At 45.6% G+C, this 27,486-nt stretch overlaps 5 protein-coding genes across 9 annotated transcripts; 2 read left to right on the forward strand and 3 right to left on the reverse strand.

The window, feature by feature from the left end:
- Positions 1 to 5,718: 5,718 nt before the first annotated feature.
- On the reverse strand, positions 5,719 to 8,837 carry LOC118288506. Of its 2 annotated transcripts, none has more exons than XM_035614680.2 (3): positions 8,263 to 8,837; positions 7,852 to 7,969; positions 5,719 to 7,256 (listed from the first exon to the last, which is right to left on the reverse strand). In XM_035614680.2, the coding sequence occupies exons 1-3, from the start codon at positions 8,277 to 8,279 to the stop codon at positions 7,032 to 7,034; spliced, it is 360 nt and encodes a 119-aa protein (XP_035470573.1). In that variant the 5' UTR covers positions 8,280 to 8,837; the 3' UTR covers positions 5,719 to 7,031. The 2 variants fall into 2 exon arrangements, with proteins under 2 accessions (XP_035470573.1, XP_035470575.1); XM_035614682.2 differs by lacking the exon at positions 8,263 to 8,837 and adding an exon at positions 8,070 to 8,256.
- Positions 8,838 to 9,509: 672 nt separating this feature from the next.
- On the forward strand, positions 9,510 to 17,893 carry hid1a (HID1 domain containing a). Of its 2 annotated transcripts, none has more exons than XM_035614673.2 (19): positions 9,510 to 9,755; positions 10,402 to 10,551; positions 11,225 to 11,395; positions 11,700 to 11,816; positions 12,637 to 12,743; positions 12,852 to 12,968; positions 13,271 to 13,478; positions 13,572 to 13,628; positions 13,718 to 13,858; positions 14,576 to 14,666; positions 14,757 to 14,908; positions 15,376 to 15,454; positions 15,622 to 15,786; positions 15,875 to 16,102; positions 16,272 to 16,423; positions 16,505 to 16,591; positions 16,682 to 16,773; positions 16,879 to 17,037; positions 17,126 to 17,893. In XM_035614673.2, the coding sequence occupies exons 1-19, from the start codon at positions 9,690 to 9,692 to the stop codon at positions 17,187 to 17,189; spliced, it is 2,403 nt and encodes an 800-aa protein (XP_035470566.1). In that variant the 5' UTR covers positions 9,510 to 9,689; the 3' UTR covers positions 17,190 to 17,893. The 2 variants fall into 2 exon arrangements, with proteins under 2 accessions (XP_035470566.1, XP_035470567.1); XM_035614674.2 differs by lacking the exon at positions 9,510 to 9,755 and adding an exon at positions 9,816 to 10,316.
- Positions 17,894 to 18,125: 232 nt separating this feature from the next.
- On the reverse strand, positions 18,126 to 21,867 carry LOC118288502 (proton channel OTOP2). Of its 2 annotated transcripts, none has more exons than XM_035614675.2 (8): positions 21,726 to 21,867; positions 20,637 to 21,043; positions 19,958 to 20,355; positions 19,743 to 19,879; positions 19,590 to 19,648; positions 19,381 to 19,505; positions 18,484 to 19,289; positions 18,126 to 18,393 (listed from the first exon to the last, which is right to left on the reverse strand). In XM_035614675.2, exons 2-8 carry the CDS (start codon positions 20,687 to 20,689, stop codon positions 18,223 to 18,225), a joined length of 1,749 nt encoding a protein of 582 aa, XP_035470568.2. In that variant the 5' UTR covers positions 20,690 to 21,043; positions 21,726 to 21,867; the 3' UTR covers positions 18,126 to 18,222. The 2 variants fall into 2 exon arrangements, with proteins under 2 accessions (XP_035470568.2, XP_035470570.2); XM_035614677.2 differs by having other exon boundaries at positions 20,637 to 20,921; positions 21,726 to 21,866.
- amn (amnion associated transmembrane protein) lies at positions 21,858 to 23,499 on the forward strand. The gene has a single exon (XM_035614678.2). It carries the CDS (start codon positions 21,858 to 21,860, stop codon positions 23,283 to 23,285), a length of 1,428 nt encoding a protein of 475 aa, XP_035470571.2. The 3' UTR covers positions 23,286 to 23,499.
- LOC118288505 (tripartite motif-containing protein 16-like) lies at positions 23,435 to 26,729 on the reverse strand. Of its 2 annotated transcripts, none has more exons than XM_047328028.1 (6): positions 26,088 to 26,729; positions 25,741 to 25,836; positions 25,405 to 25,638; positions 24,999 to 25,167; positions 24,418 to 24,465; positions 23,435 to 24,324 (listed from the first exon to the last, which is right to left on the reverse strand). In XM_047328028.1, exons 1-6 carry the CDS (start codon positions 26,499 to 26,501, stop codon positions 23,789 to 23,791), a joined length of 1,497 nt encoding a protein of 498 aa, XP_047183984.1. In that variant the 5' UTR covers positions 26,502 to 26,729; the 3' UTR covers positions 23,435 to 23,788. The 2 variants fall into 2 exon arrangements, with proteins under 2 accessions (XP_047183984.1, XP_035470572.2); XM_035614679.2 differs by having other exon boundaries at positions 24,418 to 24,486; positions 26,088 to 26,727.
- Between the last annotated feature and the right edge of the window lie 757 nt (positions 26,730 to 27,486).

Below are 27,486 nucleotides of genomic sequence, written 5' to 3' on the forward strand. Positions count from 1 at the left end.
ATGCCCCTCAACGCAACTCAGCGTCTACCAGGGGTAGTGTCTACCCCCCCGCACACACACATAGCTCTTTTATACGTACTGTAAACTCCTCACCTCCAAGTTTCCAATGCAGGCTTGATGTCACAGGTTATGAAGTCTCGAGCACGACCCGAGATGACCCAGATGAAATCATCAGAGCCATCTATTCAAACTCAGAGAAGATGCCTCCAGAGCCACAAGACATTAGACAGTTTAGTACTTGTGTCTGTATTTACACGTAGCACTCCTCATGACAACTGAACTGAACCTCGTGTGAGCGTCCCGGCAATATTTCCCTTCTGGAATCGGGCGGAATAAAGTCCAACAAAGAGGAAATATCTGAGAACAGTGCCAGTAAAATTAAACACTAGCACTTACAAATCCTACTTAATATCAGTCTTTTAGCAGACTGTGTGATACAACAGCTGACAGTTTTTAGAAGAAACACGAATCTCGCTTATTACATTTTGAGCAAATATTTACCCCCTTCTTGTTTTCGTTATTCAAGCACAACCATCGAGGCTTGCTGGATGAAACGGCTCGTCTTTGTGTATATTGTTCATGGGAACTCGCTTCTCTTCTGGTTTGATGATTCCTCATGTTTTTACACCCCCCGTCCCCCCGCTTTGTTACTGGTCCAGCATAGACAAGCGTGCTCCATCATTCACTGTGGCATCGAGGTGTTTCAGCAATCATGTGCATGCCCAAACAATACTCAGTCCAAGGATTACTCACTGTTTTCTTTGGAGAGTCCGCCTGTTTTTCTATTTTGTCCATATATCCATGACTCCATACAGCCGAGCTCTGTGATGTTGTGATGTCAGCCTTCTCCCTCCTTGTTTCTGGTTGTTCGCAGACAGTCTTGATGGCTCATCAAGTTGTCATGGCCTTCCAGCTTTTTACAGCATTCCTTTCTTTATGTGCTGAGAGGGTTTTCTTTTTTCTTTTCTTTTTTACCCTCAGTGCACACTGACTGAGCCGTAAAATAAGTCTGTGAATAGACAAAAAGCTTTGAGGTGCACTCAAAGCCAGGTACGTTGTGTTGATATTGGAGGAGTCCTGCCTTCCCTCAGAGTGTGATGCCACTCTGGGCTCGGCCTTCCTTTTCGGCGGAGCAGTGGGAGGTCACAGTCTTTGAAAGTTTGCCTCGGGTTTTATGCGTGTAAAAACAAAGGGTTCCGTGCAAAACAAGAGATGGCAGTGTGGGAAGAGAGAAAGAGAAGGAGAAAGTAAGTTTGGTCACCATGGCCTTGGTTTCATGATCAACAGAGGAGCGATCATCCAGAGGAGGAAGAGGAGGGGGGTGGTGGTGGTGACTGAATGACTGCTAGCCCAACAGACATGATAGATGTCTTTAATAACCTCTGGCTGCTTCTTTTTTTTTTGTGTGTGTCCCCCAGGATTTGTTGTTATTAAGATCTAGGTCTTATTATGATGACCACCCCTCTCACCGTCTCCCACATCATGCTGGGGGTCAGTCCAGAGAGTCAAAATAAACACAAGTCAAAAGCCCCCCCTGTATACTTGCGCTGATGTGGCACTTGTTGGCGGTGCCAGCGTGTCTCAGTCCCGACCCAGGAAACAGTCAGCAGTCAGGAGAAAACAAAACGCCCCGCGTGGTGATCACCTGTTGGATCGATTGAAACTGACAACAACGTCGCCACATTACAGTGTCAAATAGTGGTGATGATGCTGATGCTGATGCTGATGATGATGATGGCTTTATCAAGCATTCCCATTATGAAAAGAAAGAAAGGAAGCAGGAGAAGGAGGAGCTCACTGGGAACACACGCAGGACCGTGGGACCCATAAGAACTCGTCGCCGCTGAAAGACAAAATGAGAAAATGTCATTTATTTATTTTGCAAATAGCAATCACAAACACTCTTCTTTAGTGCATCTGAGTAGCTTCGTGCTCGATCACAGGCAGAGATTTGGTGAGGCCCCATGTTTTATTAATTTGCAGATGAGCTCAGCTATTGATGGCGTCGGCCGCCCATGGGTTCAATTAGGGTAATACAGGGAGATGGGCAGATTATGGGCAGCTATTTAAGTGAGAGTATATCTCTTCCTGACAGTTATGGTCCAAATGCAACATATTGCACCTTGGTGGCTGCAGGAGCGGCGCCACATCAGGCCCCTGGTGATGAAACATGCCTGTGTGGCAGGTCGACCATGCGGAGACGGCACCGGGCTGTGTGAGCCGCGCGGCCCGTCCTCTCAGGTGCAGACCTATTCCCACTCGCTTAATAGGGGCCATTTAGAAAACAGCGGTATATGGAGTGCCCAGCATATACCCCAAACAGTCCCACTTAGCACGAGTCTCTCTTAACTGCTGCACTTCTGATCCTCGGCACTCGCTGGACTGAAAAGCCTGAGAGTGTTGACAACTGAACGGGCCAAAAACTGAACCACCGTAAACATCATGTTTTACAAATGCAAGACCGTGTGTGGGAACATTCTACCGAGCAACCATAAAAGGAGGAATGGCTGTGGTCCGCGTGTGGGACAAGAAACTGCTCACAGCCTTTCTTTCTTTCTTCTGGGGTGAACATTTATTATGATTGATCGCGGCCTTGACTGTAACTTCGCTGTGCAATGAAAACAGTCTACTGTACATTGTCTCTGGAGCACATTGTGTGAAATTGAATAGTGAGGCCATAAAGTGGAACTGGAGACAGTGACCCGAGCATGCCCAGCCTGTCGGCTATCTTGCTTCTCTGCTCTGTGCGTTCAAAGCATTAAAAAGTGCAGACAGCTCTATGGAGAGCGGTCCGGGCTGTGTCGTTTTCTTTTTTGCTCAGGGAAATGACGATTGTTTCTCAGCTGCGTCGGGGCAGCGCTGTTTAGACTACAGTGGCGGAGATAACCCAGTCCCCCTCTCGACGGCAACACTTGGGGGGGAAAAGTGAGCACAAACAGGAGCAGTGTAGGCTGGCCCGCAGAGGATAAGGAAGACGATCCTCCTCAGTTTTTGTTTTCTACTCAGGCAAGTGGTTTCCGTCTGTGAGTGCTGCGCCTTAATAGCTATACATTTTGTATTTTAACAACCTCTTCCCTCAACTTGAATCACCTAGATTCCCCCGCCACCTGGTGAACTATCAAACATGCAAAGCAATACTTCACTTTCTTAAATGCATTGCCATTTGCGTCTGTCAACGTGCTTGTAAAATGAATGATAAAGAACCTGTCCGTAGAACCAAAAGCAGTTTGCATGAATGCAGCAAACGTCCCAATATCACCCGACTATCAATCCATCTTAATTCCTGACCTGTGAAAGTACTTCATCATCCTGACCCACTAACCCTTCACTCTCCTTGTTTGCCTGCCCCAGCTTTCGCTATCCCCTGAATCCAGCCAGGCCGGGGTGAGAGGGCACCTCTAATGTGCTCGGTGGGTCATTAATTCTTCGGGACGGCCATGGGGGCAGCAGAGCGGACGAGCTTTGTTGTTTGATATTGGGTGAAATGTTGGTGGGGAGAAAAAGCAGATGTTTGCGTTGGCTGTTAAGGGAAAACCGAATACCTGGTGCCAACCCAATCACCGTCCCGTGCCAGGCAACAGCTGCCCAAACACAACTCAGCCAAAGTCTGGCAAAGAGAAGCAAGGGTGACCAGATCAGCCTCAACTCCTCTTTTCTCCTGTTCCCTGAGCACTGACGTTCATTTTTAAAAACGATTTTTTTTAAATATTCTGAAGCCAGTCACCTGTAGGACTAGTTTCTTTCTGCTGTCCAATCTTAATGTCGCATGTGCGATTATTCAAGGAGATTTTGAAGCCGAAGGTGAACTGGTAACTGATGGGTACGAATAAAAAACATACCGTAGTTTGTGTGCTTGTCTCTTCTGCTGCGTAGCTGATGGTCACTGTGCTTTTGCCTTTGAGGAGAGATGAGAATCTTAGCAGAGAGGACACAAAGAAAAGGAACCAAAGACTAACCCAGATTTTTTTTTGTCCTGCTGGCCATGGTAAAAATATAACAATGTATGCGCATACATAGACCCCAGAACAAGGACAGTTCATTTAACTCTCTCCTGCCTCTCCACTCAACTGATATGAGCCATTCATCACCGCCCACCTTCATATCTGTGCGCTGCATGGGAAGGACAATGTGTGTGTACATGTGTGTGTGTGTCTGAGAAAAACAGATTAAAGATAAATATCTACTACGTATCCCACACATTTTGATCCTGTTGTAGAATTCCCCCGATTCAGACTTGGAGGAAATGCAGTTTGTGTGAGTGAAGCCGACGCTGAGTGTGTGCTGCCCTCTACTGCTCTTCTCACGAACATGAAACTTTCTGAGATGTTTTGTGCCTTTGCAAATCCTGAATGACGTTAACTGCCACTATTCAAATGGTGTCAGTACATTAAACCTCCAAACATGTTCAGAATAATTGAAATGTTTTAACACTTGCTTTAAACTGTTCCACTGATTCAGTATATTCTTTTTTACACTGTCATTTGTAAACACAAATTTCTACCAGTGTGTATTTTCAACCAGAGCTGTAGAACTTGACGTCAGTGGGTGAAAGGAAAACGAAAGAAGAAGCCTGATGGAGGTTTCCTTGAATTTGAATTTTTGGGTAAATTATTTATATCTGGGGAAATATTTATCCACACTGCTGCTAATTGCATCCTCCACCTTAATTACACTTGGCATTTACCTGGCTCCAGATACCAAAGCCTATTTAAAAGAGACATACCTCATGAAGATGCTCGGATGAAAAGTCCACTCATTGCTCACTAATTGTGCCTCTGTATTATTGTGCCGTATATTCGGCAGCCGTCTTTCAAGATAATGAGGAGGCCGACATCTCTGAAAAGAAAAGAGCTATGTTGTTGCGACGCAGCAACATTGTTAATCCTGAAGTATCATTGGTTCATTTGTCATCTCCAATTTAGCAGAGGTGGAGCAAGGGTATCAGAGGAGGCAAGTAATGAGGACCCACGGTAGCCAAGCGAGGTAACCGTGGTTACGTGTGGTGCATTAATGCATGTAATCTGTTACTGTGTCTGTGACAAGACAAGGACGTGTAGTGTGCTAATTAAAGAAACCTTTCACTGCTCCTCCCTCAGACACAGGTCATATCTCATTAATGATGGTCTCAATGCACGGGGAGTCATTCATTATCGGCCATTTGGAGGAAAAGGGAGGGAGGGAGGGAATTCCTGTATGCACATACTGCACAGTACAGTACATACTGTAGCATGCAAAACTGACTGGTACTTTCTCAGTGAACCACAGAACGAAGAGCCACATCACAGCATCACCATATTAGAGATTGGGGCTGCACCTAACGATTATTTTCATTATCGATTATTTTGTTGATTAATCGATTCGTTTTTTGGTCCATAAAATGGTGAAAAATGTCGATCGTGTTTCCCAAACCCCCAAGATGATGTTTTGCTTTGTCCACACACCAGATATCCAGAAGATATTTAGTTTTACTGTCATAGAGGAGCAAAGAAACCAGAAAATATTCACATTTGAGGCTAAAATCATTTAGTTTTGACCTTTTTTTCATAAAAACTACTTGAACCGATTAATAAATTATCAAAATAGTTGCCGATAAATTTAGTAGCCGATTACTCGATTAACTGTTGCAGCTGTATTTGAGATTAATGTCTCGACATTTAGTCATTTTATAACTTATATCACAATGAAAAAGAATAAAAAAATTATGCATATAAATTAGAATATTTTTTCAAAAACATTAATTTTTATTTTTGAAATGTAGGGATATTTACAAGAAGAAAAAAATCAATGGCAGGTTAATGTCATGTACATTACTAAATACAAAAATATATCGTTGAGAAAAAGAAAAAAAAAATCAACATCAAACCACAGTTCTGACAGACCAGCCGAAAAAAAGAAAAAAACTGAAATAAAAATAAAGAGCTGAGCTTACTCCCGAGATTAAAGGTCCAGGAAACGAAACCCATCCCACTTCAAGAAAAGGAGATCGGCACAGCCTCGCGGTCAGTGCTCGCACCTGGAAGTTCAGTGCACGTGCACATTCGTACAGCGACCACTGAATGGTACAGTGCACAGGCAAAAAGGCTTGTCTGCAGTTATCACAGCATTTTAGTGGCTTCAGTAATATTGCAAACGAAACCAGGGGTTTCTGGATCCGCATCTCGGTACACATTTGTACTAATATTTAAATATGGGACAAATGTACCAGATTTTTTTTCCAACCTCAAAATGAGGAAAACCCTTCAAAACCCTGTTTGGCAGTGTCATGGAATCCTTCTAATTTATTTTCTGTGCTAAAAACCTAATCAATTATTCCATAGCCTGACTCTCCTCCACTACATTTAACTGAAGTCTACACTCAAGATTCTTTAAATACTCTATTCTCTAACAAAATAAGGACAGGAAACATCTTCCTTGGTCAAGTTAACACCCATGGCCCCTACAGCCCCCAGCGACGGCGTCCTCGTCTGAATATCAAAAACCAGTGAGCAGTCCAAGACAAGTGCAAATCCTCCCTGAGACTGGTCCGTGTACGAACACGGACATCAGATTCAGCATGAAGCAATCCTACTAGGAGACTAAACGAGTCACACTGACCGGCCTAAAATTGTGTTTGGTGCCATTTGTGCAGCTCCAGTAGCACTATTTTCATACAACATTTAAGACAAAAAAATAAACAACAACAACAAAGGGATTCATCATCATCATCATCAAACAGTCACTGTAAAGGCTCGTAGAGAATGCATGTAAACCCGACTGTTCAGAAATCAAGTGGATCACAAAAAGATGTTTAAGTGATCTCACCGTTATTATTGCTGAAATGATTATCGCTTTGATTTATCTGAATGATGAACGCCGTCCAGATTGCCGACCAGGAGCTGGTCTCAATCCACAGATATGAAGAGCTGTGAGATTTTCCCAGAAAACTGGAGATGGGTGGGGGAAGAGCTGAGTGAAATGATTCAGCATGTGGGTGCTCCAACATGCTTTCAGGGCCTCGGACTCCTGGTGGCGGACAGAGCGACGCGAGGTCATCACGTGTCTCGTTGGTGGCCTCGGCTCTGCAGGCTCTGGAAGTGGGCCTCCCTCAGGATGCGATTGATCTGCAGGTAGGACACCAGGCTCGTGGGGCCCGCCGGGTCTGAGGATTCACCAGAGCTGAGGGGACTGCAGGGGCCCACTGCACACCGACTGCTACAGCTCCCAGCTGCATATTCTGGACTGCTGATGATGCTGCTGCTGCTCTCGCTGTTGGATGACTGAAATGCAGACGTCAACATTAGCTGTATGCTTGCAAAACCTAGTCCATTGTTCAAACCCAGGGAGATGTGAATCTGTCAGCATCCAAAGCTTCTACAATTACCTGGAGAAGGAAGTAGCATTAAATGTTATATTTCATTTTGGGTGAAATCCAAAAGACTCAAAACCGACATTGCTTTTAAGAAAGGCAGTAAGGACAAACAAAAGTGTACCACCGGCAAAGAAAGAAAAACATATGCACAGTAGAGTATTGCCTGACTTGTTTTCTGTCACCAAATGTGATCACTGCATACGGGTACATCAAAGTGCACATGATGCAGCACTATCATTCCCCCAAAACTGTCCAACGAAGGCGTTTCCCCCCCGCCGGTGAATTTAACCTCATGTTCACGCCTCTTTGCTTCTTTAAAGTGTCTCTACGAATTACTCTACGTAAACTGACTCCAAATAAAAATATTTTGGGACGGAGATTTCAGAAGCGTACATGCAACATAACGTTTAACAAAAACTGCTTGAAATAAATAAAAAGATGATATGGGATGGTTTGACTAGCTTGTGATTTTAGATCCACCAGCAGCAGACAGCAGTTTGTACCTCAGAGTCCCAGGCATCCCGGCCCGGCTCGGGGGAGAGAGGGTGGGCTCCGTTGGGCCGTTTGGCTCGGGGCACCAGGTGGCCACTCTCCTCATCACCACCACTGCGCTGGCGTTTCCTGTGCGCGCGCACACACACACAAAAAAACAGAGCATCTGACATTAGACAACATCTACGGACGCTTGGGATTCGGTACGTGAAAGCAAACACCCTCGTACATGTATCTATAAACCCAGTCGGCTGCAGTTGAGGACAACACAAAACAAACTGGCTGACTGCTAGCATCATTAACATCCTCTTTAAATGGCGGCGGAGAGCGGCTGATCAAAGCCACCGTGACGTCACTCCACGCCGCTCTGTCTCGGGGAAAACGTTCGATCCGCCGGGTTGTCTCCCGCGGGCCTCGCTCACCTGTTTTCAGTCAACATATGATGACGCTGGGTCGGTCGGTGTCGCCCCGGGTTGCTGTGTTCGCGCCCGGTCGGACTGGAGGACGCGGCCGGTCGACGCTGTCGCCCTGCGTTTACGTGTCTCGTTTGCTGTCAGTCGTCGACGGCCTATCATCGGAGTTAGCTCAAACTAACCGTGCGTGGCTAGCTAATTACTCCGCAGCACGACGTGACGCTGTTAGTCATTTTTGATCAGCACTAGCAGAATTATCACATACAGCAAACAACTGCACAGCTGCTATTAAACAACCATAAAGGCCTCGGGCGTCAGCGAGTTAACGAGTCAGCTTCCAGGCGCTTTACCACTTGGTTGCCAATGCTAACATCGCCACTAGCTAGCTAACCTCCTCAGCAGATGCTCTCGATCCGTTTGTCGTTCTACAGATAACACATGGTGTAGTTTCTTTCACGCGAGTTTATAAATCTTAATATCAAAGCCCGAGTCAAAGTGCAGATTTGTTCTCTATGTAAAGTTAATAACTGATATTAGCCCGAGACAACAAACACAACCGTCCGCTGCGGTTGTGTTTACATTCTTCTTCTTCTTCCTCCTTTCAATGACGAATTGCTACCGTGCTGCTCACCAGCGCCACCAACCGTCCGCATTGTGTTGTTCCTGTATCCCTGTTAGCTGTTTGTGATATTTGAAGAGATGCTTTTTGAAACCAGACCTTAAGCAAACATATTTGCAAAGATTGTTTTCAGCTGCATGTGTTTAATCCCGTCACGTTCCAGTCCGATCTTTAATAACTGTTTGAACCGTTTACGAGCAGCACCTTAAGGCAACATGTACATCCACTGGTGCGGATGTTACAGCGCAGTAGCAGTGACGCTACTCGTTCATGTAACGTTTCATTGTTTTCTAAACAGAAAGAGTTTATTCATTTACGTTCTGCTATAGAAATGTATTTATAGTCTAAATTGTTTATCTCACTTGGCCAAAAGATGTCGCTGTTTCCAACAGAATTGTATTATTAGCTTTCAAAATAATTATTGCAAATAACAGAATGTGTAATTGCAATTAAAAAAAAAAAAGATATAGAGTAACATTGATCAGCAGCCAACCAACCTATGAAAGCATGATGGCTATTTTATAGCAATACACCGATAAATCAATTTGAATTTAAAAGGAGAAAAAAATAATAAATATATGTTGTTTTGTATATAGCCTAGCTGTGTAAAATTCTGAAAACAAAAATCGAACTGAAGGGTTGACATCTTCACTGACCCGGAAGTCACAGCTCGTCCAGTCAGCCGAACGCTGCGCGAACGCCTCCGCCGATGAGTCGAGCGACGGACGGACGGAGGTGAGATTATCAGCGATCCTCAGCGGCAGCGGCACTGATCCTGCTCCCGTGGTCGTCAGTGCACGAGGGAAACACAATCGCAATGGGCAGCACCGACTCCAAACTGAACTTCAGGAAAGCGGTGATTCAGCTGACAACCAAAACCCAGGTAATCTGAATGAACCGTCGCACGGTGGTGGAATACAGGAGGAGACGAGCGCACCGGAGAGCATCACCCGAGGAGACGAGAGAGCGATTGATGAGGCTGCACACGACCACAACAACAACACAAGACGAGCATGTTGCATCTTCCTGCGTTTCAAATTCACATTTGTGTAGTTAACACAATCTAAACGTTTATAATGTCGATGTAAAAATCTGCATTTAAGAGCGAATGCATCGTCATCAAAACAGTTGGATTAAAACGACGATCGGTTGTGCCATGGTTACCGTAAACCGTTTTGTATCTTCTTCCCCAGCCCGTTGCTGGCAAACATACATGTTTTAGTCCTGACGATGCATTAAACGATGGCGTAGCTGGATGGACGTCGGTGACGTAGGTCTGTGGATGTCCACGTTTTGCACACGGTGGCAGGTGCACTGTGCCTCGATCAGTGTGCCAGATAACAGAGCTCTGTGTTGACATTGCCATTGGGTAGGCCTCGGGTGAGCCGGGGAACACAAAAGACGGAGCAGGCCTGTTTGCATTATGACAGTAAAAGGGCCAAATGTATGTTGTAATGCACTGCAATGAAATAAGGAGAGTGAAATTATACATGTTTTTTTCTTCTCATATATTTAACTGTGTTCTGCAGCCAGTGGAAGCCACAGACGATGGCTTCTGGGACCAGTTCTGGGCAGACACCACCACCACGGTCCAGGATGTGTTTGCGCTGGTGCCAGCTGCAGAGATAAGAGCTGTCCGAGAGGAGTCCCCTTCCAATTTAGCAACCCTCTGCTACAAGGTAATGCCCACACAAAGCATCAGTTGACACCTGTATGCAAAGCATTTTTTGAATTTGTGATGTTGATTTAGATTGCATGCAGAGATGCTTACATTAAATGGACTGATACTCTTCTGAGAGGAAGCATGGGTTTTGTTCGTTTAAGAGTCCGGCACTGGCGTCTGTCAGCGAGGCACTGCCTCGTGCTCTTAGATGTGGGAATACGTGAGTCACCGCCCCTTCCTTTCCCCTCAGCTTCCTGTCTCTTGCTCCCAGATTCCATTCGAAGCTGCCCTCAGAAACAAAACAGACACACCGGCTACTTACAGCCTCATTAAACAAAGTGGAGGCGAGGAGAGCCCTTGAATCTGAGCGGATTCCGAGGGGTTTGTTTACCTATTTCAGACGCAGCTTGCTGTTGATTAAATTCAGACAATGAAACGTCAACGGTAAAAAGCTATGTTAAAGGCCCCCAAAAAACTAGAGCACATGTCCCCATCTCATAGGCAAACTATTATCAATATAATCAAAGTGGACATATTAAGTGTACTATATCAAGTATACACAGATATTTGATGAACAATTCACGAGGTGCTGCAGTTTGTTGGTAAAAAACCAAGACCTGTCAGCACTGTTGAGAGTTGTCTTTGTTCATATGTTGCATTTTTGTTGTCCGTGTTTCCTGACTGTTCAGGCCGTGGAGAAGCTGGTGCAGGGCGCAGAGTCCGGCTGCCCCACGGAGCGGGAGAAGCAGGTGATCCTGAACTGCACTCGCATCCTGACCCGCATCCTTCCCTACATCTTCGAGGACCAGGACTGGAGGGGATTCTTCTGGTCAACGGTGCCCGGTGCTGGACGGGCTGGGGTGAGTGGGCACAGCAAAGGGGCGCTTACTTTTTTACACACGTTGAAAGCTTATAAGCATCAAAACATGTTGTTTTTTGAAATAACTCTCAACGCTGATTATCAGAGAGCATTGCTGTGGCTTGCACAATCTTACTTTGAACGTAAGATGCTTTTGTTCGTTAGTAAGATATTATAGCTTAGTTACAAATGGAAATATAATACTCCAAGTTTAATTCATTATTTTTTCAGCGAACGGTAGAGAATAATGTTGAATATCTGGATTTAGTTTCATACTGTAATTACTGTATATCTTTTCTTTCCAGGCAGATGAGATGGATGACGATGACGGAGCTCGACCACTGGCCGAGTCGCTGCTCCTGGCTATCGCTGACCTGCTCTTCTGCCCCGACTTCACTGTGCACAGCCACAAGAGAGGCCCAGTGAGTCCTCGGTGTCCTAAAACACTGTCATGTTAGACATATTCTTTTTTGAGCACTGTTTCCTTCTTCCTGGTCTAAAGTTGCCCAACTAAGCCGCCACTCAAGTTTCTCTAAAGAGAGGACGTAAAGGAACAGGTCATGGTGGTTGATACTGCACAATGTCAGTGTCACCAGGAGGAATTCCTCGTCCCTCATGAGAAAGGCTACAGTTTTACAGATTGCTGTTAATGCTCCCGGGGGGTTTAAACTTCACTGATTAACACTGTTTTACCATTTCCTGGAAAATGGGCTCAGATGCAGCTCTTAAGGAAACTTCGAAGAAAGTTACTGTCCTCTTAAGGAAAATGACAGAATTAGTCATATCTTTTGAGAGCTATGTTTAATGATGGTGCCAAAGTATGAGGAAGTGTAAGTAACTGAAAATAATAATGCTGTGGTGTGGGACAAAGCTTTTGACTTTGGAGACAGATGTGCACATCTCGTTTCTTATCATCAGTCTCCGTTTTGAAAATGATATTAATCTTCCCATAGTCTTTATGTTTTAATTGCTCCAACGTAACAATGCATTAACATGTACTATGATGTTTTCCAATTGTTAACCAAGTACATTTAGTTGCAAAAACAACCATACCTCAACTAGACACAGCAGAAAATGCTTTTGTCATTTTAGAACGCAGAACCTAATATTTACTTTAGATTCATGGATTCTGGAGAAAGTATACATATTCTCTCAATGTTATTCAACATTCTGAGAAATGTTAATTTTACACTTAAATATTTGAACGCTGTTTTTTTGTGTGTGTTTTGCTGCCCCATCTAGGACTCGGTAGAGAGCATGCAGTCTATAGACAGCTGTGAATACATCTGGGAAGCAGGGGTGGGCTTTGCCCAGTCCCCCCCTCTCAACTACATCCATGACCTGAATAGGTGAGTCAGCAACAAATGTTTCCCGAACAGTGTTTCCTTTTTCCTACACCTGTTGCATTGATAAAAATTTCTGTCAACCTCTGTATCTTTGTCTCTGATCGTCCTCAGGACAGAGTTGCTGAGACTGTTACTGACCTGCTTTTCCGAGGCCATGTATCTGGCTCCTTCATCGGACAACAATGTCCTCAACCCGTGGGTGACTTTCTTCTGCTCCACAGAAAATAGGTAATGTACAAAACCGAAACCCACCAAACTGTCAGGTGACCTTTTTTTTGTACGTCATGGAACTTTTTAAATGGCACAAGAAGTAAAACCTTGATTATGTGATTTTATATTAATGTGAATAATCAGAAAGCCTGAAAGCAGAGATTATCTGCCAGTCCAAAGTCCACTTACTAGACTACAGGACACTTGCAGGCTATTATAATTTCCATGAGGATTTTTTTTTGCATGTAATAACAGCTAGAGACTCACTCAAGCACATCACATGTTATATACTAACATAGTTTCCATGTCCTGGTCCGTAGACATGCTCTGCCTCTGTTCACGTCTCTGCTGAATGTGGTGTGCGCCTATGATCCAGTGGGCTTCGGCATCCCGTACAACCACCTGCTCTTCTCTGACTACCGGGAGCAGCTGGTGGAGCAGGCGGTACAGATCCTCATTGTGACGCTCGAGCACGACGGAGGGGTTCCCCACCGCCCTGCCTCGCCATCCAGCATTGAGGAGCACGAGGTAAGACACCAAGACCACAGGAAAGAAATCAATCCGATGACTGTATGGCACGTGTTTAATGTCATTCAAATACATCTCTGTATCTTTGTGCAGTCTACAGGCCCTGAAAACCTGTTTGTGAATTACTTGTCGAGGATTCACCGAGAGGAGGTACTCGTATCATCATTTCTATAAGATAGGCAAAGGTTTTCTCTTTAAAGATAATTAAGCCAAAGCATCCTGTGTTCCCCTATTGGCAGGACTTTGACTTTGTATTGAAGGGCCTAGCTCGTCTGCTGACCAACCCTTTGACACAGACCTACCTGCCCAACTCCACAAAGAAGATCCAGTTCCACCAAGAGCTGCTGGTTCTCTTCTGGAAGCTCTGCGACTTCAATAAGGTTGGAAAAAACTGTAACAAAGAGTTTCTTTGGTCAAGTTCACATTTACATTTACTCATTTGGTAGATTCCAAAGCAACTTACGACTGAGGGACAACACTAAACCTTCGGTACAGTAGAGCTGTTTTCAGACATGAACGGAATGTCCGGACCCAATGTCCGGACCCAATTTTGTTGGACATTTTCCTGAGATATAACAGCAGGAACATTTCTGGAACATTCAGGTGAGGGGTGGTGCCTGGGCAGCACGACCACTCGCTCTCCGTGAATCTTCTGGAGATTTTTTCTGTTGTATTCTCACATGGGCTCACTCGGAAATTTTACAAGGGGTCTGGCAGGAAAAGTTCCGGAAAATGTCCGCAGCAACATTTGCAGATCGTAGCCCTCTCAGATACAGCCCTCCCAGAAAGTTTAAGGAAGATGTCCAGACTTCAGAATGCCTGAAAGCAGCTTAGAAGACCATGAAGTAAGTAAGTCTGTTCAATGCGACAAAGTCTGTTATAGAAATAAACCAAAGTCCACAGTGAGAGCGAATTAGAGGTGTTAGGAGAGGAGGTAAGACGGAGGAGGACGCTCCTGCTCGAATAACATTTGGTGGCTCGTTCCATCATCAATGGAACCACAAACGAGCCACAAGTCGCTCTGTCTGAAGGGGGATGAGGCATAAAACTCTGTGCTTTCGTTATTCAACACAGACCCCTTTGTTTTTCCATTGCAGAAATTCCTGTTTTTCGTCCTGAAGAGCAGCGATGTGCTGGATATTCTGGTTCCGATACTCTTCTACCTGAATGATGCCAGGGCTGACCAGTGTAAGTCTCATGTCCTCAGTTTCCTCGCAATAACCACAAGCCTCTGCATCGCATGTGCACATATTCTGATGGTGTTTTCCTCGGATGCAGCCCGCGTTGGACTCATGCACATCGGCGTGTTCATTTTGCTGCTGTTGAGCGGGGAGCGAAACTTTGGTGTGCGCTTGAACAAGCCCTACTCCATCCACGTGCCTATGGACATCCCGGTGTTCACAGGGACGCACGCTGACCTGCTTATAGTGGTGAGACAACCGCGACACTACATTTTATTCAAAGTGATTTGGGATTCAATCGATTCACTCCCTGAGATTTGGAAATGATATAAAGTATAAGAACAATAAATAAAGCGAACACAAATATACGAATATAGAATGATAAACTCCTTTAAAAATGTATAGATTTTTAAAGATATATATATTGAAAAAATATATATTTTTACAGCATTATTTGTTGACATATAGTACAGTGTGCAAATGAGGGTCGTGTGTGGGACGGGTGGCAGTGTTGAATAGTTCTACAGTTTTGGTGAAGAAGCTGTCTTTCCAGTCGTGTTGTGTGTGTGTGTGTGTGTGTGTGTGTGTGTGTGTGTGTGTGTGTGTGTGTGTGTGTGTGTGTGTGTGTTTCATGTGGTAATGTTCTTATGTTCTTTTTTGGTGGGTACTGATAAATCAGTCCCGTGCTCACAGCTGTCGCTCTGTTTGTTTTGTAGGTGTTTCACAAGATTATCACCACAGGCCACCAGCGTCTCCAGCCTCTGTTCGACTGCCTACTCACCATTGTTGTGAATGGTGAATTCCTTTGGCTCCATCTTCTGGGCCATGCACAGACTTGATTTGCAAACATCCACTATTATAAAATCTTGACATATCTTAAGAAATAGTTGTCAAGTTTTATGTTTGAATGGATGACAGTTATTTTTCTATATGCGTATTATTTTTCTCCTTTTTTTCTGCAGTCTCTCCCTACTTGAAGAGCTTGTCCATGGTGGCAGCCAACAAACTGCTCCACCTGCTGGAGGCCTTCTCCACCAGCTGGTTCCTGTTCTCTGCGGCGCAGAACCATCACCTTGTATTTTTCCTTCTTGAGGCTTTTAACAATATCATCCAGTACCAGTTTGACGGTGAGGGAAAGTCGACTGCGGTAAACGTCCCAGATGCAATTTACTTGCATAAATCTGTCCATCCACTCACTCATTCATTCACCTCCAGGAAACTGCAACCTGGTGTACGCCATCATCCGCAAACGTAACGTGTTCCACCAGCTGGCCAACCTGCCGTCCGATCCCGCCTCCATTCAAAAGGCTTTGCAGAGGAAGAAGAAGTCGCCAGATGTCATTTCCCGTACAAGCTCCCAGGAGACTGTGTCGATGGAGGGTTCACACCCTGCTGTGCCCGCGGAGCCTGGTACACTGAAGACCAGTCTGATAGCTATACCAGGTACCGACTCTTTACTATTTGGATATTACTGTTTGACTGTTAATCTGGCTCTGCACTGCCTTTTTCAAATTTTGTAAAATAATTGCCATCACTTGAGTGTAAGTTGGACTGTTCAACTTATCCTCCAAGTAGCTACTGGCTGTCTGTGATGTGATGTGTTTTCCTGCAGCCATTGATAAACTCACCGAGAAGTCACAGGTGTCCGAGGATGGCACCATGGTGTCCCTCTCAAAGACAGATTCCCCACACACTGTCCACCCAGACCAAAGTGCAGTCACCGGGACCAGTGATACAGAGTCAAACTCAGGCAGAGACAATGAAGTAAGTAAGTGTGTGGGTGTTTGTGTGTTCCTTTTGTTTAGAAATATGCAGGTTGGTTAATCTCTTTCTTCGGGTTATCAGGATGTTTTCTACACTGAAGCAGAAATGGAGAGGAGGCGTCTGTCAAGTGTGTCTTCAACATCATTGTGGGCTCCAATGCCAGAATGGGTCAGTAATATATTTTCCTCTCATCCTTGTCTTAAGTTTTCGATCTGGCAGAATGAGTTACTGATACAGATTTACCCTTTTTGTCTCTAGGTGCTTTCCTGGAAATGTAAGCTACCCTTACAGACTATCATGCGTCTTCTACAAGTGTTGGTTCCCCAGGTGGAGAAGATCTGCATCGACAAGTATATATAAACATGACTTCTATCTTATTTATAAGCCACATACTGGCCTGAGATTCTCAGGAAGTATTACCAGATATTTCAAAGTGTGCTCACGTTTCCCTGCAGGGGTTTGACAGATGAATCGGAGATCCTGAAGTTTCTCCAGCATGGCACATTAGTGGGGCTCCTGCCAGTTCCTCACCCCATCCTCATCAGAAAGTACCAGGCCAACGCAGGCACTGCCATTTGGTTTCGCACGTACATGTGGGGTGTCGTCTATTTGCGGTGAGTCAGACTTAAGAGCTGAGCATTATTCAAATTGTTTTATTCATACAGACTAAAACTAATCTCACTCTGTATGTTTTTTTTCTAGCAATGTGGACCCTCCTATCTGGTATGACACTGATGTCCGCCTATTTGAGATTCAGAGGATGTAGACAGAAGGCTTTTATGGCTAAAAACAAACAAACATGGGCCTGCTCAGTGCGCGGGTTCCTCTATTCTTCAATCTCTGCTGGTTTCCCAGTAAACCTCACTGTGTTAAACTTTCCAACATAGTCGTCGTCCTTCAAAATGCTTGCCCCTTACACCAATGACTTGGGTAGGAGAGACATTCAGATGAGTGAGGAGGTAGCGGTCAGATAGAGGACAAACGACTGCATTAGTATTGTCCATAACTAAAAGAAAACAGCTGTTTGTACATTTCTTCAGACCTCAAGACCACAGAATGTCTCGTCAAAGCACTGCGATGACTGCAGCTGAAAGATGAGGCTCTATTCTTGACAGCATAGACGAGAAGGAGGAAATATGATTTAACTTTTCAGTCAGACTTGTTATAGAAGATATCGTGCTTTCCAACAGAGGCTAACATACGTATCCTGGATGGCACAATATTGGGTGTTTGACATTGTCGTACTTGCCATGCTATAAAGTTAACTTGCACTCTTTATAAGTTGTCTTGTTATTATGGTTGTAGTTTGTGATAATGTAACTACAGGATCTTGAAGACAATGGTACAGATGTTTTTATGTATATGACCAGGTTTACGTTTTGAACTGGCTGGCTGTGCTTACAACGCTTGATGTCGAAAACTGTATTTTCCTTAAATTTTCCTGAAAATATATATTGATAAGCTCTAAAATCTGTGTATTTTGTATGAAGTCACATTAATGGAGAATCGTATCAACTGCTGTAAAACTTGCGAGCGATCGAAAATGGTTCAAGTTACCATTTACTGGACGTCTCACTTTGTCCACCGAGAATACGAGAGTAGAATCAGAAACCTCCAACTTTACTCTGACCAAGTATTTACACATGACACTCATGTAAATATTGATTTATAAAAGGAGTTTAAAATCACAACTAATGCACAATTTTTTTTAAATAAAACATTTATTAGTTCAAGTTCATGATTCAATACATAACATTGGCTTTGATAAAATTACCCTCCATACTTAGCTCTACCTATTTCTAAGAGGTTAAGTAGACCTCAAACAGACTGGCCACTGAGTGCATGCGGTAGAAGATTCCAAAAGGGAGTCCAACATTCACGATCGCAGCCCACACTGTGAACCTGTAGAATTTGATCTCCACGGGGTGATCAAACTGAGGACGAGCACCAAATGCAGGCATGATCCACATCTGTCAAGAGACAAAAGGGTGAATAATCAAGACACTGTAAAACTTCTGGAGTTTATATAAAAAAAAATAATAAGCAAAGATACAACTTACAATGATGTTAGCGAGCAGCAGAAAGGCACACACTTCCTTCAGGATTCTCCTCTTCCAACTTGGCTTGTCCGCACTTGAATTCAAGAAGTAGTTGGTCTTATTGCTCTCCATCACAAGGGTCATCTCTATGTGTTCGTGGAAGGCGTGAGCGTTCGTGTGCAGAGCCGCTTCCTGCATCATGAAGAAGGGCTCCCGGTGCAGGCCTTCAATGATGAAGTAGTTCTGGAGGCCGAGCTCCAGCACCATGAGCACAGCCCAGGCCAGGTTGAGGGCGTTCAGGTAGCCTCTGGCGCCCGTCACCACCATAGCCACAATGGTGAAATAGCTGATGACCAACTGGCCCATTGAGGCTCCCACCAGCAGTCCCAGATCCAAGCTGCGAGTGGGGTTCTTCTCGGATACATGCTCCCTGCGGTCGAACCTGTAGACAACGCAGCCAATCGTAGCGGAGATGGACATCAGGCTCACTATCACTATATTGGTGATGAAATGAATCATTAAGGCCTTGTCCCTCTTCTCCTTGTCCTCCTTCAGTATGTCCACCTCGTACAGTATGAATGTTACGAGTCCCGACAGAACCAGAAGTATTCCCGTCACGGGACCAAAACACACATCCTTCGGACGAAACTTAACATTGTGGTGGCTGTGATCCTCCACAAGTCGACCCACATTCTTCCACATGACGTAGGCCATAGCCGAAGCAAAGAGGCTGTATTCTATGTTGAAGGGGTACAGGTAGTAGAAGGCCTCTTTGAAGGTGTCACACACGGAGTGGCTGCATTTACATTTTCTATCACCAAAGTTGGCTGAAATGATTGAACAGTTTTGAGTTTATCTTCTTTCTTTTTTTTATAAAGTGACCATGAAAAAAATCTGACAACACGTGACAAAACGTACCTCTGTACAGCTTGTGTGAGACACTGATATTTAAATCAGGAATGACAGTTTGGTGAATGGATTCCTCGGTCACTGCCGCCATCCACACCACCAGGTTAGTTGAAAGTGTGAGAGTGAGGCCGCACCTGAGAGAGTGAAACAATGAGCATGAGCCTGCATGATTAAAAGATGAGTTAACATTTGAAATGGAATGACAAAAAGTTATTTACCGTGTAAAATTTGTTTGTAGCTGCACACAGTCTTTTGCATGAGTCCAGAGGAAGTATGTCTTAAGACACAAAAGACAAAAAGGGTTCGGTCGAGTTTTCCCAACTCATCCACAACAGTAATACAAGAGCAGAATTTTCTTAAGACGCAGCAACCTGGACGAACAGGAATACAGCTTGCACAACCGGGAAGGCAACTTTAACAGGTGATTCACAGTGAAGGTAGCCCACATAGGTGACAATCTTGAATGAGTCCATGAGTAGACTGAGCAAGCCAAACAGCACAAGTCCACCTGCAAAATAACACAATTCAAAAGGGATTAATCCTTGAAATGATGCTCACCTAGAACAAGGAACAAGAGAGATCTCACCTCGGAGCCACACCGGCCCTGCGTGGCCATCTTTGAACAAGGAGGCTTGATCCTTTCGAGAGGTGAAGACCATGTAAAAGAGCATCCACAACATTGTGAGGAGGAGGAGGACGATGAGGAAGATCTGGTGGTGCACGGTAGTAATGAGCCCGCTGGTGGCACTGCCGCTGATCAGAGAACAGCCCAGGATCAGGATGTTCATGCAGATGATGCCGGACAGGAGCCAGCCGCCACCGTGGTGGGCCCGCTCCAACACCGCCTCCACATGGTGGACACACTCCCTCAAAGCCTCCGCCCTGGGAGGAGGGGAAGTGCTCGGGAGATGTTGGATGTTGTCCAGTTGGGCTGCCGTTTCTATGTTTGACGGATGGGCCTCCACAACGTCATTTGGTGTTTTTCTGCAAAAAGGTCATCTTTTTTTTGTTGCTTTCAGTGGAACAGCAGTGATCTCAAATATGTTCAGGCTACCAGCTAAGAAAGACAGGATATTTTGTATAATTCCCCCAAAAAGAAACAAGCCTTAAACATTCTAGGCCAGGGTGAGCTACTTATTGTTTGACTTCTGCACGGTTAACACTCCTTAAGCAGGTCATTTGCGTAAAGTCACAGTGAGTTTGAGAGCGATCGATATATACACATAGTTGCTGTGACACTGTTGACTTAACAAGCTCAAATTTACCTAGAGAAAAGTCTGTTGCAGGTCCGAAATATATGCTCAGCCGCAGTTTTCATGGTGGCGATTAAAGTAGCATCCGGAGCAGCTCCAAAGACATTCAAGACGTGTGACAACAATACAGATGATCGCTGAGCCGGTATTCCTCTCTCTGCCAGGTCAGGTTCGCAGCACAGGGAGAGTTAGTGGGGCAGTTCAGGTGATGGTAGTTAGGGGTGATTGGTGGTTCTCTTCTGTCCCTCCTCTTCCAATCACCGCTTGCAAACTCATTTCCTGTTTGCCCGTGTGTGGCTGCCTCAAAGCAAAATTCTGTCAAATTATTATAATTTCTTTTTGTGTGTGTGCACAATCCTGGTCGTGGTTCAAGAAGTAGGATTACTGAGCTATGTGAATACACACTGAGATGAATGGTCCTGTGAAAAAAAGTGACAATACCTGAATGAGAGATTTTTAAAAAAAGCAAACTTACATTTTGTCTGAAAAGTCTATGATATTTCTTTGCATGGGTTAAAGTTGTTTTAAAGTCAATTTATGCGTGAAATGTGTGCATATAAGTATAAAAAGTCAATCTATACGCAGAATTTCTGTATATTATGATGAAATATCCATGGTCATTTAACAAGTTCGGCTCTTCACTGAATGCTTTGAGACAGAGGTCATGTCTATTTCTGTACCAAAGTCAATATTCTACTTGCAGCCAGAAAAACCAGAAGCTTCGCCATAAGGCATGCACTAAATGCACTACATAAAAAAAAAAACTATTAAGATTCAAATGTTGCGTTCCCTGATTCTTCGTCTATTAAACAGTTCACGGTGAAAATAACCGACGAAGCAAGCAAATGACATTTCCAGGATTGATTTCTAAGTAAGAAAACCAGAAGTTCCCCTTTGAGACGAGTCAGGCCCTGCTCCTTTCCAGGTTGCATGCCTGAACACTGGCCTTACGTTTGAAATGCTTTCACTTCCCTGCATAAATATATTTTGATTAATGTGTTCCTGGTTTTCAGATAGCATGCAGACAACAAGAGAAAAAGACACGAAGAGAGAGAAGATGTCTCTATTTAGGTGTGTTATTGTTAATCTTTCACAGGTCACCTGCTTGCAACAGGCCGATGTGGTCCAGAGCTCATCAACTTTACTGCGAAGCTGTGCGCACTCGTGTCAGTCACAAGCCTGGAGACAAAGGTCACCCAACGTGCCCTCGGGGGCCTGCCACAAACGTGCAAGATGCCGGAAGCACCGGACGTGCTGCTTCTCTTCTGTCTCGTCGGGGCGGCGGACGCCCTGTACAAACGGTGGATCCCTGACACCAACTACGAGAACGAGACCAACTGGGACAAGGGAGCCGTGCCGTGCGGCAATGACGTGGTTCGGTTTTCAGCCCAGACACAAGTGTCTGTGTTTGTGGAGAGCGCACACGCCGTGCGGGAGACGAGGCTGCCAGTTGACGGGGAGTTCATCCTGAACTCGGGGGGCGGATTCTACGCTTCGGCCGGACGAGAGCCGGGCTGCGGACCCGGGGTCGCGACCCGGTTCAAAGACCCGGGCTCTCTGCGGTGGTTCGACCCGGCCCTGTGGCAGGCGGCGGCATCACTGGACGACCTGCGGCGCGGACGCTTCCTGTTCTCGGTCCACGAGGAGAGTGTCCCCTGCCGGTGGGACGACGTGGTTTTCAGAGCCCTCTCCTCCTTCAGAGTGGACACCGGCTCCGGCGGGTCGAGCGTCCCCGTGAGAGCTGTGTCCGTGCGCGGGAAGGTGTTCGACGGCAGAGCGGAGTTCGCGCAGTATCTCAGCTCGCGCTCCGGTCGGCTGCAGTTTCACGGATCGTCCGCGGTCACTGTGGGGAATCCGGGCTGCGGGGATCCTTCCGGCTGCGAGTGTGGCAACTCCGCGAACCGTCGGCGGATCTGCAGCAGCGTAACATGTGCGTCTGTGGAGTGCAAGAAGCCCCTCCTCCCCGTCGGACACTGCTGCGAGGTGTGCGGCGCCATCGTCACCATCCGCTATGCCGCGGGTTTCGACCTGCAGACCTACAGGCAACGGATCCATCACCTGTTCCTCGTCCTGCCAAAATACAAATCCGTCCAGCTGGGCATGTCTAAGGTCTCCAGGTCACGGCGCCTGATGGGGATCGTCCCTTTCGGCGCCTCGCCTGAGGTCCAGCTGACTCTTCTGGACGGAGAGAAGGGGGCGGAGTCAGAGGCTCTGGCCTGGGACGTGGTGAGCGATGCTCGCTCGCATGGCTCCGTCCTCGGCATCGCCGGGGCCGAGTTTCGAGCCTCCTCTGGCGGCGGCGGCGGCAGCAGCGACCAGTCGGGAGCCAGTGCAGGGACGGTGGTGGGAGTTGTGCTTGCAGTTTTCGTCGCGATTGCTATTGTCATTGTGGTCGCCCTGATTCGCAGGGGCGTTGTTAGGATGCCATCAATGCCGTCGGCGCCTTCTCTGAGCAGCTTCACGAGAAAGAAGGATGGCGAAGAACTCGGCGGGCCTCTCGACCGTGGATACGATAACCCGATGTTTGACAACCTCAACATGCTGCCTGATGTACCTGGTCTGCATGGGAATGAAGCTAACTCAATTTCCATCACACAGACAGGTGGTGTGTACTTTGCGAATCCAGTTTATGATGAGAATGAAACTGATTTTAATGCCTGAAGTTGACCGCAATGAATTTTAAGGGAGGTTAATGATTTTCAAAAGTACTTTTGCATCAACTTGATGATTTTACACACCCTCCACGAGCAATAAATCCCCCTACAGCTTACGTGATAATTCAGTAATGTAAATAAACGTTCACAAATGCCTGACAGCCATTTAAGATTTTAATAACTGAATAAACTTGTGAGACAAATAAAATGATTTGTTGGCATGCATGTGTGTACTTTTTTCCCTCCTCGTTTATTTCCCATTCAAGAGCAGTAAAAGTGCAATAAAGCTTCAGTAAACTCCGAATACACCTGCTGCTGCACGGGTTTCTAGTGCTCATGTTGCAGTTACCACTAGATGGTGGTAAATTTGTCTTTCGGTGACAGGAATGGGAAAAAGAATCCTCATGTAACTCGTTATGTAAAGTTTATAGTGCCATATTTTTTTGTTCCTGTACAAGCCCACCGTGTTGGCACTTGGCAGTTTGAGTTAGTGAAACGTGGGAAGAGGCCTCATTCTGCGTCAACCAGAGAAACCACATTGTCTTTCTTTGACAGCCAGACGGTAACATATAAAGGCTCTATGAAATCAACCTGGTACCTGTGGAGCAGCCTCATGGGACCTGTTGTGTCATAGAAAGACACGGAGCCCGGGTGAAAGTCCACATACAAGCCAATTCTTTTGATTTCCGTGCCTTCCAAAGCCGTCTCCAGCCCTGCATGCCAGGCAAAGAAACCTCGGCTGTTCCTTCCCATGCACCAGGAAAAGTCATTCCCCGTGATGCAACAGGAGCTCTGCTCGCCCTTACGATCGATGCTCTTGTATGTGACTCCCACGTGGGCACCTTCCCCACTCAGCTCTGCTTCCACGTAGCGCCTCCCCAGGTAAACGCTCTGCGACGTCATCGCCTGCCGCCAGTACTCAAATCGATCCGGGTGGTCCGGGTAGCTGTGCTGCCAGGGGCTGGTGTTGGTGACCTTTCTGCTGTCCTCCGTCACGCGCAGGAAGTGATGGGTGGTGTCTGGGTCAAAGGTCAAACTCGTCGTGTCTGCAACACACAGGATACGTAGGTTGTGATTGACAACCGGTGAGCCGAATGAACAGGTTTGAGTCAACACACTCCATATATTGGTGTACTTACATTTCAAAAAGTCCTCTCGGGTCTCAGGATCAGCCAGGCAGGTAGGTTCTGGTATCAGGGATTTAGAACCTAGATTATAATTTCGAAGGGAGATTATTCACGAGGATTTCTTCAATTTGCTCGATATGTGATGATGATAAGTGTAATAGGTGCAGTCATGAAAACAAGGCGGACAAATAAAGACTGAATTGCAAAAACTGATTCTACAGCCATGTTGGCAGCTTTGTGAGGCCGTAGTTTAACACCTGGTTGTCATGTTTGAGTCGATGATGCTGCCTCATTAAATAATTGAAGGGATCTTCAAAATTATTACAGTTCAGGAACCAAATGTGAACCACATAATGATGCCAGAAGAAATGTCAAGGGGTCACTAAGGTCATTATATTCTAATTATCTGGGGACAATGAATGTCTGTACCGTCTGTCATGGCAATCCTGTGGACTGACAGTTGTAGATATAGTTATTTTTCGAGCATAGCAAAAAAGATCACTGAGCAAGAAACTCAGAATAACGCTCGCTGAGGCCGTTTCCCCTGAGACATGAGGACTCAGAAGATATGGTATGGTATAGTTTACACTCACCTTTACAAAACGTTCCCAGTTTGTCCCTGTAGGAGGAGAGAATCACATCGCACAGCTTCTGCGTAGCATCAGTCAACACTTGTACATAAGAGGTCAGATGGTCCAAGCGGTTGATGTGCACACTGGGCAGACGTACATCTGCCGCTCCTTTCTTCCACTCTGAGTACTCCTGGAAGGCGCAAAAGAAAAGTTGTCAGGTATTGTGTCGCGACATTGAACTCTTGGCCCAGGATCTTCTCCGTGAAGCTGAAATATTGCCTGCTCAGTGTTCACGCTGCTAACACAACAGCATCCCAGAGAACCTTCTGTGCTAATCCCAGATGCACTTGACCGATTGACATCTACTCAGCCGTCTAATTCCCTGTACAATTAAATTATCATTTCACATTTCGGACATATTTTGTACCTTCAGGAAGTCGACATCGGACTTGATCCTGGACATTTTGTTCATTCGAGCCAACATCTTCATCAGCTCCGTTCCCCTCTGCTCCAGATGGGCCTGGATGCCTTCGGCCTGTCGGAGCGCTCGTCTCTGCTCTCCCTCCAGCACCTCCATCACCCCCTTCCTGGCCTCCATCACAGCTGACTGCACCCTGGCAAACTGCTGTTCAACGGACACACAAAGCTCCTGCACCGAAGACTGAAGAGGAAGAGATGGGGGAAGAGAAGAACAGTCTTAAAACATGACAGTGAAATCAGAATAATAATAATCCGGTCGAATAATATTTGATATGTAACATACCTTTATTGAGTCATTGTTGCTGTGCAGCTTTTCAATAGTTTTCTCTGCTGCGGAGGTACTCTGACTGATCTCTTCTTGTTCCTTCTGCATCTCAGTCTACAAACAATCATCACCAACAAGCACCAACAGATGCTGTGTCAGGTTTTTTTCCAAAAAAACTGCATGTTAGAAGCCAATGCAAGACCATTACTGATATATTACGAAGTAATATTTTTTCACTTTCGAGATGATAAAATGGAAATGGTTTAAAACAATTAAAATCAATGAAAAATCAAATCTTGAATCAAATGTGTTGGATAAAATGCAGTGTGTATGTGTGTGTGTGTGTGTGTGTGTGTGTGAGAGACCTCAATCTGTGCGCGTGCCTCCCCTACAGGTGCAGTTGCATGTCCTTTGTGCTCTTGGCTCTCGCAGTCCACACACACACAGCAGCCGTCCGTCAGACAGAAGCGTTCTAGAAGAAGCTGGTGAACCGCACAGGTCCCACAGTCGATGTCGTGGAGGGGATCCACCAGACGGTGGTTCTGGAATTTGGTTTTCTCCCGATGGGGTCTGAGATGGGCCTCACAGTAAGAAACCAGACAGGTCAGGCAGGATTTTATGGCCCTGCTGGGGCTGTCCAGGCAGGAGTCACACAACACATCTTGTGGGACTGGAGTGCCAGATGTCCGAGTGGTTGGCTCCTCTGGTTCCTCCTTTGCGTGGGAGTGGTGTTCAACCTCCTTCAAATTCTCCTCGTCGTTACTGCTGAGGGTTGCCATGTCTCGGAGTGTTCCTCCCGTCCCCTTAAACCTGATTTAGCTGACTTTTAGGCAGACACAACTGCTCTGCACCTCTTGCTGCTTTATCCTGCCTTGTTTCTGAGATCCAAAGACCCTCGGCATGCATATGGAAACAATTGCAAACCACGCCCAAGGTATTTTGCACTCAGCCAGCATTTTCACCCCTCCCATGGCTGACTATTCTCTTCATCCTGTATTCTGCCTCGATAAGCTGAAGAGACAGACCAGATCACAGTGATATGGGGAGGAAATGACGAGTGTATCGTGCAGCTGGGGAGGGGAATGAACATCCTCTCATTTGTTTGGTCCAAACTAATGACCCAACTTGTTTACTGACTTACAGTTGCCCCTGGGTTCTGTTTCCAGTAAGGCGACTGAATAAGAGACCGAAACTATCTATGGCTACATTGTCTTGAATTCGTTTTTCAACGAAACATATTGTTTCCTTTTGATAACAATGTTATGTAAAAGTCATGGAGCTCACAGACAACAACACCTATCTACAGTTCAACTTCCTGACTTCCTGAGGCAATGACGCCTGTCTTTTGTGTATTTGAATAACATATGAGGATAATCACGAAGATGCCAAAACAAGTATTTTTCCGCTCCGTTTGTCTGTCTGTCTCTCTCTCTCTCGCGCACACACACACACACACACACACACACACACACACACACACACACACACACACACACACACACACACACACACACACACACACACACACACACACACACACACACACACACACACACACACACACACACACACACACACACACACACACACACACACCAAAAGTCTTGGCAGAAATCTCTTTTTACAGAGACAGGATGTTCAATGTTAGAATCTATAGTTTAACCAGCTTCCAACCAAATTCTATACAATATTTCAGAGTATTTTAACCAAATATAAATTTGTTTAATAAATTGTTGTTAAGTGGAAATTACATAAACATTAAAA

This window comes from Scophthalmus maximus, chromosome 17, assembly GCF_022379125.1.
Source record: "Scophthalmus maximus strain ysfricsl-2021 chromosome 17, ASM2237912v1, whole genome shotgun sequence".
Classification (NCBI taxonomy): Eukaryota; Metazoa; Chordata; class Actinopteri; order Pleuronectiformes; family Scophthalmidae; genus Scophthalmus; species Scophthalmus maximus.